We start from the raw sequence: 9,911 nt of genomic DNA, 5'->3' as shown, positions 1-9,911 counted from the left end.
AGCCAGAGACTGGCGGACACCAGGTACAGAACAGTGTTTTGGGCTGGCACCGCTGCTCACAAGGCTAATCCTCCGCCTGCGATCAGTGCGGTGCACCGGCTGCAGCGGCCATTGGGGGGTGAACCAACGGCAAAGGAAGACCTTTCTCTCTATCTCTCTCTCTCACTGTCCACTCTGCCTGTCAAAAAAAAAAAAAAAAAAACAACATAATTTAAAGGAAAAAAATCAGGCTTATGGAGTCAGGCAAAGTCTTTACAATGTTGCAACTGTCTGTAAAAAGATACTATGTAATTTGATTAATTCTTAAAATTTTGGAACTTCCTTAAAAAAATCAGGTTGCTTACTCTATCAATAGAATCCTGACAACCCTGGAAACATGAATGAAATGACAGCATAGAAACATGAATGAAAGGTCTAAAGATTTTTAGATGACTGTTCTCTTTTATAAAGCCACACTCACAATGAGAGTGAATTAGGAACCGACTCATGCAGTTAGGGGAATGATGCAGATCTGAGACAGAATCCGAGGTCCATGGGTGACTGGCACCCAACCATCCATTTGGGGGGTCCCAGTAAAATGTACTGAGTAGGATGACCTTCAGGGAAAGCTTAATTAGCTGCAGATGCCGGAAGACCCGGAGACCAAGCAACGGCCGCGAGCAGGAACGTCCTGGCTGAGCAAGTGACTAGAACCATTTTTTACAACTCTTGTCCACTAAGTACAACCGTAACCCGCCGAAATACCACGGACACACCAAAATAAGAACACTGGCATGTGGTAGGACCCGTAGTACAATGGCAGGGCACCTTGTTCCCACCCACCAACAGGAGGAGGAGACCAACTTGTGGGACCCCCCACCTACCGCCACGAAGGTGCTTCCTCCGGGATCCGCCTGACCACACCAGGCGCCCTCAGCGTCCGCGCCCCGCGGGCACCGCCGGGACCCCGGGCCACCAGGGGCCGCGCCGCTCCCTCCTCAGAGGCCGAGGCCGCCGGGCGGCGTCTCCGCAGGAGCCCTGCCCGGCCGGGGCTGACCGAGAGGAGCCACGCGGACGCCGGGTCCTCGCTCTCCCTTCCCGGCTCCCGCTCCGGGACGGGGTCAGGGCCGACGGCGCCGCTCCGGCCGCGGACACCGGGACTCGCCAGGCCTGAGGAGCCGGCGCCGCGCAGACGCGGGAAAGCTCTCCGCCCGGCCGAACCCGCGCCCTCACCTGGCGCACGGCTGCGCTGCGGGCCCGCCCTTCCCGCCGGCGTCCGCCGCTGCCCCTCGCTCGCCGCCCTGTCCGGGATCGGGGCTGGGGCTCCGACGGCCCTCGGGCTGTAACTGAAAACAGCACCCGAACCGTCGCTTGAAGTCAAACGGCGGTTGCAACGCTAAGTAGCCTATTTATAGACTCACTATTCAAATGAGGGCTCCAGAGAGGGAGTCAGATTGGATGGAACGAAACAGTACCAACCAATCAGAAAGCAAAGGTTGCGCCTATGCAAATGTGGACCATCGCTGGTCTGCTCTGCTGCCCCTTGTGGCCAAGTACAGAAATGCAGAGCTGAGCCCCTTGCGCCTGCGCCTTGTGGCCACCAGAGTCTGGTGCTCGCAGGTGCGGTCCCTTCAAGTAGAGTGATGTGCAGGATCTTGCTGTCAGCATCACTGAAGACGTGCTGCCTTCCAAAGCCCAAGGACACGGGGCCCTAGGCAGTGGCGTCACCCAGATCTTGTTTTAAGAGCCAGTTTTCCATCCAGCACTGTGGCGTGGCAGGTTCGAGTCCCACCTGCTCCACTTCCCATCCAGCATGCTGCTAATGGCCTGAGAAAAACAGAGGAAGATATCCCAAATATTGGGGTCCCTGCCACCCACGTGGGAGACCCAGAAGCTCCTGGCTTCTGTCTGGCCCAGACCAGGGCCATTGCAGCCATTTTGGGAGTGAAGCAGAGGATGGAAGCTCTCTCTCACTCCCTCTCTCTCTCTCTTGCTCTCTCTCTCTCTCTCTTCCTCCCTCCCTCCCTCCCTCCCCCCTTTCTGTCTCTGCAACTCTTTTAAATAAAAAAAAAGACACAGTTCCCAACTGAGCCAGAGACTGGCGGACACCAGGTACAGAACAGTGTTTTGGGCTGGCACCGCTGCTCACAAGGCTAATCCTCCGCCTGCGATCAGTGCGGTGCACCGGCTGCAGCGGCCATTGGGGGGTGAACCAACGGCAAAGGAAGACCTTTCTCTCTATCTCTCTCTCTCACTGTCCACTCTGCCTGTCAAAAAAAAAAAAAAAAAAACAACATAATTTAAAGGAAAAAAATCAGGCTTATGGAGTCAGGCAAAGTCTTTACAATGTTGCAACTGTCTGTAAAAAGATACTATGTAATTTGATTAATTCTTAAAATTTTGGAACTTCCTTAAAAAAATCAGGTTGCTTACTCTATCAATAGAATCCTGACAACCCTGGAAACATGAATGAAATGACAGCATAGAAACATGAATGAAAGGTCTAAAGATTTTTAGATGACTGTTCTCTTTTATAAAGCCACACTCACAATGAGAGTGAATTAGGAACCGACTCATGCAGTTAGGGGAATGATGCAGATCTGAGACAGAATCCGAGGTCCATGGGTGACTGGCACCCAACCATCCATTTGGGGGGTCCCAGTAAAATGTACTGAGTAGGATGACCTTCAGGGAAAGCTTAATTAGCTGCAGATGCCGGAAGACCCGGAGACCAAGCAACGGCCGCGAGCAGGAACGTCCTGGCTGAGCAAGTGACTAGAACCATTTTTTACAACTCTTGTCCACTAAGTACAACCGTAACCCGCCGAAATACCACGGACACACCAAAATAAGAACACTGGCATGTGGTAGGACCCGTAGTACAATGGCAGGGCACCTTGTTCCCACCCACCAACAGGAGGAGGAGACCAACTTGTGGGACCCCCCACCTACCGCCACGAAGGTGCTTCCTCCGGGATCCGCCTGACCACACCAGGCGCCCTCAGCGTCCGCGCCCCGCGGGCACCGCCGGGACCCCGGGCCACCAGGGGCCGCGCCGCTCCCTCCTCAGAGGCCGAGGCCGCCGGGCGGCGTCTCCGCAGGAGCCCTGCCCGGCCGGGGCTGACCGAGAGGAGCCACGCGGACGCCGGGTCCTCGCTCTCCCTTCCCGGCTCCCGCTCCGGGACGGGGTCAGGGCCGACGGCGCCGCTCCGGCCGCGGACACCGGGACTCGCCAGGCCTGAGGAGCCGGCGCCGCGCAGACGCGGGAAAGCTCTCCGCCCGGCCGAACCCGCGCCCTCACCTGGCGCACGGCTGCGCTGCGGGCCCGCCCTTCCCGCCGGCGTCCGCCGCTGCCCCTCGCTCGCCGCCCTGTCCGGGATCGGGGCTGGGGCTCCGACGGCCCTGACGGCCCTCGGGCTGTAACTGAAAACAGCACCCGAACCGTCGCTTGAAGTCAAACGGCGGTTGCAACGCTAAGTAGCCTATTTATAGACTCACTATTCAAATGAGGGCTCCAGAGAGGGAGTCAGATTGGATGGAACGAAACAGTACCAACCAATCAGAAAGCAAAGGTTGCGCCTATGCAAATGTGGACCATCGCTGGTCTGCTCTGCTGCCCCTTGTGGCCAAGTACAGAAATGCAGAGCTGAGCCCCTTGCGCCTGCGCCTTGTGGCCACCAGAGTCTGGTGCTCGCAGGTGCGGTCCCTTCAAGTAGAGTGATGTGCAGGATCTTGCTGTCAGCATCACTGAAGACGTGCTGCCTTCCAAAGCCCAAGGACACGGGGCCCTAGGCAGTGGCGTCACCCAGATCTTGTTTTAAGAGCCAGTTTTCCATCCAGCACTGTGGCGTGGCAGGTTCGAGTCCCACCTGCTCCACTTCCCATCCAGCATGCTGCTAATGGCCTGAGAAAAACAGAGGAAGATATCCCAAATATTGGGGTCCCTGCCACCCACGTGGGAGACCCAGAAGCTCCTGGCTTCTGTCTGGCCCAGACCAGGGCCATTGCAGCCATTTTGGGAGTGAAGCAGAGGATGGAAGCTCTCTCTCACTCCCTCTCTCTCTCTCTTGCTCTCTCTCTCTCTCTCTTCCTCCCTCCCTCCCTCCCTCCCCCCTTTCTGTCTCTGCAACTCTTTTAAATAAAAAAAAAGACACAGTTCCCAACTGAGCCAGAGACTGGCGGACACCAGGTACAGAACAGTGTTTTGGGCTGGCACCGCTGCTCACAAGGCTAATCCTCCGCCTGCGATCAGTGCGGTGCACCGGCTGCAGCGGCCATTGGGGGGTGAACCAACGGCAAAGGAAGACCTTTCTCTCTATCTCTCTCTCTCACTGTCCACTCTGCCTGTCAAAAAAAAAAAAAAAAAAACAACATAATTTAAAGGAAAAAAATCAGGCTTATGGAGTCAGGCAAAGTCTTTACAATGTTGCAACTGTCTGTAAAAAGATACTATGTAATTTGATTAATTCTTAAAATTTTGGAACTTCCTTAAAAAAATCAGGTTGCTTACTCTATCAATAGAATCCTGACAACCCTGGAAACATGAATGAAATGACAGCATAGAAACATGAATGAAAGGTCTAAAGATTTTTAGATGACTGTTCTCTTTTATAAAGCCACACTCACAATGAGAGTGAATTAGGAACCGACTCATGCAGTTAGGGGAATGATGCAGATCTGAGACAGAATCCGAGGTCCATGGGTGACTGGCACCCAACCATCCATTTGGGGGGTCCCAGTAAAATGTACTGAGTAGGATGACCTTCAGGGAAAGCTTAATTAGCTGCAGATGCCGGAAGACCCGGAGACCAAGCAACGGCCGCGAGCAGGAACGTCCTGGCTGAGCAAGTGACTAGAACCATTTTTTACAACTCTTGTCCACTAAGTACAACCGTAACCCGCCGAAATACCACGGACACACCAAAATAAGAACACTGGCATGTGGTAGGACCCGTAGTACAATGGCAGGGCACCTTGTTCCCACCCACCAACAGGAGGAGGAGACCAACTTGTGGGACCCCCCACCTACCGCCACGAAGGTGCTTCCTCCGGGATCCGCCTGACCACACCAGGCGCCCTCAGCGTCCGCGCCCCGCGGGCACCGCCGGGACCCCGGGCCACCAGGGGCCGCGCCGCTCCCTCCTCAGAGGCCGAGGCCGCCGGGCGGCGTCTCCGCAGGAGCCCTGCCCGGCCGGGGCTGACCGAGAGGAGCCACGCGGACGCCGGGTCCTCGCTCTCCCTTCCCGGCTCCCGCTCCGGGACGGGGTCAGGGCCGACGGCGCCGCTCCGGCCGCGGACACCGGGACTCGCCAGGCCTGAGGAGCCGGCGCCGCGCAGACGCGGGAAAGCTCTCCGCCCGGCCGAACCCGCGCCCTCACCTGGCGCACGGCTGCGCTGCGGGCCCGCCCTTCCCGCCGGCGTCCGCCGCTGCCCCTCGCTCGCCGCCCTGTCCGGGATCGGGGCTGGGGCTCCGACGGCCCTCGGGCTGTAACTGAAAACAGCACCCGAACCGTCGCTTGAAGTCAAACGGCGGTTGCAACGCTAAGTAGCCTATTTATAGACTCACTATTCAAATGAGGGCTCCAGAGAGGGAGTCAGATTGGATGGAACGAAACAGTACCAACCAATCAGAAAGCAAAGGTTGCGCCTATGCAAATGTGGACCATCGCTGGTCTGCTCTGCTGCCCCTTGTGGCCAAGTACAGAAATGCAGAGCTGAGCCCCTTGCGCCTGCGCCTTGTGGCCACCAGAGTCTGGTGCTCGCAGGTGCGGTCCCTTCAAGTAGAGTGATGTGCAGGATCTTGCTGTCAGCATCACTGAAGACGTGCTGCCTTCCAAAGCCCAAGGACACGGGGCCCTAGGCAGTGGCGTCACCCAGATCTTGTTTTAAGAGCCAGTTTTCCATCCAGCACTGTGGCGTGGCAGGTTCGAGTCCCACCTGCTCCACTTCCCATCCAGCATGCTGCTAATGGCCTGAGAAAAACAGAGGAAGATATCCCAAATATTGGGGTCCCTGCCACCCACGTGGGAGACCCAGAAGCTCCTGGCTTCTGTCTGGCCCAGACCAGGGCCATTGCAGCCATTTTGGGAGTGAAGCAGAGGATGGAAGCTCTCTCTCACTCCCTCTCTCTCTCTCTTGCTCTCTCTCTCTCTCTCTTCCTCCCTCCCTCCCTCCCTCCCCCCTTTCTGTCTCTGCAACTCTTTTAAATAAAAAAAAAGACACAGTTCCCAACTGAGCCAGAGACTGGCGGACACCAGGTACAGAACAGTGTTTTGGGCTGGCACCGCTGCTCACAAGGCTAATCCTCCGCCTGCGATCAGTGCGGTGCACCGGCTGCAGCGGCCATTGGGGGGTGAACCAACGGCAAAGGAAGACCTTTCTCTCTATCTCTCTCTCTCACTGTCCACTCTGCCTGTCAAAAAAAAAAAAAAAAAAACAACATAATTTAAAGGAAAAAAATCAGGCTTATGGAGTCAGGCAAAGTCTTTACAATGTTGCAACTGTCTGTAAAAAGATACTATGTAATTTGATTAATTCTTAAAATTTTGGAACTTCCTTAAAAAAATCAGGTTGCTTACTCTATCAATAGAATCCTGACAACCCTGGAAACATGAATGAAATGACAGCATAGAAACATGAATGAAAGGTCTAAAGATTTTTAGATGACTGTTCTCTTTTATAAAGCCACACTCACAATGAGAGTGAATTAGGAACCGACTCATGCAGTTAGGGGAATGATGCAGATCTGAGACAGAATCCGAGGTCCATGGGTGACTGGCACCCAACCATCCATTTGGGGGGTCCCAGTAAAATGTACTGAGTAGGATGACCTTCAGGGAAAGCTTAATTAGCTGCAGATGCCGGAAGACCCGGAGACCAAGCAACGGCCGCGAGCAGGAACGTCCTGGCTGAGCAAGTGACTAGAACCATTTTTTACAACTCTTGTCCACTAAGTACAACCGTAACCCGCCGAAATACCACGGACACACCAAAATAAGAACACTGGCATGTGGTAGGACCCGTAGTACAATGGCAGGGCACCTTGTTCCCACCCACCAACAGGAGGAGGAGACCAACTTGTGGGACCCCCCACCTACCGCCACGAAGGTGCTTCCTCCGGGATCCGCCTGACCACACCAGGCGCCCTCAGCGTCCGCGCCCCGCGGGCACCGCCGGGACCCCGGGCCACCAGGGGCCGCGCCGCTCCCTCCTCAGAGGCCGAGGCCGCCGGGCGGCGTCTCCGCAGGAGCCCTGCCCGGCCGGGGCTGACCGAGAGGAGCCACGCGGACGCCGGGTCCTCGCTCTCCCTTCCCGGCTCCCGCTCCGGGACGGGGTCAGGGCCGACGGCGCCGCTCCGGCCGCGGACACCGGGACTCGCCAGGCCTGAGGAGCCGGCGCCGCGCAGACGCGGGAAAGCTCTCCGCCCGGCCGAACCCGCGCCCTCACCTGGCGCACGGCTGCGCTGCGGGCCCGCCCTTCCCGCCGGCGTCCGCCGCTGCCCCTCGCTCGCCGCCCTGTCCGGGATCGGGGCTGGGGCTCCGACGGCCCTCGGGCTGTAACTGAAAACAGCACCCGAACCGTCGCTTGAAGTCAAACGGCGGTTGCAACGCTAAGTAGCCTATTTATAGACTCACTATTCAAATGAGGGCTCCAGAGAGGGAGTCAGATTGGATGGAACGAAACAGTACCAACCAATCAGAAAGCAAAGGTTGCGCCTATGCAAATGTGGACCATCGCTGGTCTGCTCTGCTGCCCCTTGTGGCCAAGTACAGAAATGCAGAGCTGAGCCCCTTGCGCCTGCGCCTTGTGGCCACCAGAGTCTGGTGCTCGCAGGTGCGGTCCCTTCAAGTAGAGTGATGTGCAGGATCTTGCTGTCAGCATCACTGAAGACGTGCTGCCTTCCAAAGCCCAAGGACACGGGGCCCTAGGCAGTGGCGTCACCCAGATCTTGTTTTAAGAGCCAGTTTTCCATCCAGCACTGTGGCGTGGCAGGTTCGAGTCCCACCTGCTCCACTTCCCATCCAGCATGCTGCTAATGGCCTGAGAAAAACAGAGGAAGATATCCCAAATATTGGGGTCCCTGCCACCCACGTGGGAGACCCAGAAGCTCCTGGCTTCTGTCTGGCCCAGACCAGGGCCATTGCAGCCATTTTGGGAGTGAAGCAGAGGATGGAAGCTCTCTCTCACTCCCTCTCTCTCTCTCTTGCTCTCTCTCTCTCTCTCTTCCTCCCTCCCTCCCTCCCTCCCCCCTTTCTGTCTCTGCAACTCTTTTAAATAAAAAAAAAGACACAGTTCCCAACTGAGCCAGAGACTGGCGGACACCAGGTACAGAACAGTGTTTTGGGCTGGCACCGCTGCTCACAAGGCTAATCCTCCGCCTGCGATCAGTGCGGTGCACCGGCTGCAGCGGCCATTGGGGGGTGAACCAACGGCAAAGGAAGACCTTTCTCTCTATCTCTCTCTCTCACTGTCCACTCTGCCTGTCAAAAAAAAAAAAAAAAAAACAACATAATTTAAAGGAAAAAAATCAGGCTTATGGAGTCAGGCAAAGTCTTTACAATGTTGCAACTGTCTGTAAAAAGATACTATGTAATTTGATTAATTCTTAAAATTTTGGAACTTCCTTAAAAAAATCAGGTTGCTTACTCTATCAATAGAATCCTGACAACCCTGGAAACATGAATGAAATGACAGCATAGAAACATGAATGAAAGGTCTAAAGATTTTTAGATGACTGTTCTCTTTTATAAAGCCACACTCACAATGAGAGTGAATTAGGAACCGACTCATGCAGTTAGGGGAATGATGCAGATCTGAGACAGAATCCGAGGTCCATGGGTGACTGGCACCCAACCATCCATTTGGGGGGTCCCAGTAAAATGTACTGAGTAGGATGACCTTCAGGGAAAGCTTAATTAGCTGCAGATGCCGGAAGACCCGGAGACCAAGCAACGGCCGCGAGCAGGAACGTCCTGGCTGAGCAAGTGACTAGAACCATTTTTTACAACTCTTGTCCACTAAGTACAACCGTAACCCGCCGAAATACCACGGACACACCAAAATAAGAACACTGGCATGTGGTAGGACCCGTAGTACAATGGCAGGGCACCTTGTTCCCACCCACCAACAGGAGGAGGAGACCAACTTGTGGGACCCCCCACCTACCGCCACGAAGGTGCTTCCTCCGGGATCCGCCTGACCACACCAGGCGCCCTCAGCGTCCGCGCCCCGCGGGCACCGCCGGGACCCCGGGCCACCAGGGGCCGCGCCGCTCCCTCCTCAGAGGCCGAGGCCGCCGGGCGGCGTCTCCGCAGGAGCCCTGCCCGGCCGGGGCTGACCGAGAGGAGCCACGCGGACGCCGGGTCCTCGCTCTCCCTTCCCGGCTCCCGCTCCGGGACGGGGTCAGGGCCGACGGCGCCGCTCCGGCCGCGGACACCGGGACTCGCCAGGCCTGAGGAGCCGGCGCCGCGCAGACGCGGGAAAGCTCTCCGCCCGGCCGAACCCGCGCCCTCACCTGGCGCACGGCTGCGCTGCGGGCCCGCCCTTCCCGCCGGCGTCCGCCGCTGCCCCTCGCTCGCCGCCCTGTCCGGGATCGGGGCTGGGGCTCCGACGGCCCTCGGGCTGTAACTGAAAACAGCACCCGAACCGTCGCTTGAAGTCAAACGGCGGTTGCAACGCTAAGTAGCCTATTTATAGACTCACTATTCAAATGAGGGCTCCAGAGAGGGAGTCAGATTGGATGGAACGAAACAGTACCAACCAATCAGAAAGCAAAGGTTGCGCCTATGCAAATGTGGACCATCGCTGGTCTGCTCTGCTGCCCCTTGTGGCCAAGTACAGAAATGCAGAGCTGAGCCCCTTGCGCCTGCGCCTTGTGGCCACCAGAGTCTGGTGCTCGCAGGTGCGGTCCCTTCAAGTAGAGTGATGTGCAG

At 56.6% G+C, this 9,911-nt stretch overlaps 1 protein-coding gene across 1 annotated transcript in view; it reads right to left on the bottom strand.

Moving 5' to 3' along the window:
* Window positions 1-863: 863 nt before the first annotated feature.
* LOC138847926 (collagen alpha-1(I) chain-like) overlaps window positions 864-9,911 on the bottom strand; it is a gene marked incomplete at its 3' end in the record, with an annotated part of 29,465 nt that continues 20,417 nt past the window's right edge. Inside the window, exons 20-29 of the mRNA XM_070067674.1 lie at window positions 9,494-9,606; window positions 9,180-9,312; window positions 7,426-7,538; window positions 7,112-7,244; window positions 5,358-5,470; window positions 5,044-5,176; window positions 3,281-3,402; window positions 2,967-3,099; window positions 1,213-1,325; window positions 864-1,031 (exon numbers count right to left, since the gene is read on the bottom strand). Of these exons, the coding sequence (XP_069923775.1) occupies window positions 864-1,031; window positions 1,213-1,325; window positions 2,967-3,099; window positions 3,281-3,402; window positions 5,044-5,176; window positions 5,358-5,470; window positions 7,112-7,244; window positions 7,426-7,538; window positions 9,180-9,312; window positions 9,494-9,606 (1,274 nt within the window). The remainder of the gene's footprint in view (window positions 1,032-1,212; window positions 1,326-2,966; window positions 3,100-3,280; window positions 3,403-5,043; window positions 5,177-5,357; window positions 5,471-7,111; window positions 7,245-7,425; window positions 7,539-9,179; window positions 9,313-9,493; window positions 9,607-9,911) is intronic.

This window comes from Oryctolagus cuniculus, unplaced genomic scaffold (assembly GCF_964237555.1).
Source record: "Oryctolagus cuniculus unplaced genomic scaffold, mOryCun1.1 SCAFFOLD_175, whole genome shotgun sequence".
Taxonomy (NCBI): domain Eukaryota; kingdom Metazoa; phylum Chordata; class Mammalia; order Lagomorpha; family Leporidae; genus Oryctolagus; species Oryctolagus cuniculus.
This window is presented reverse-complemented; position numbering and strand designations above follow the sequence as displayed.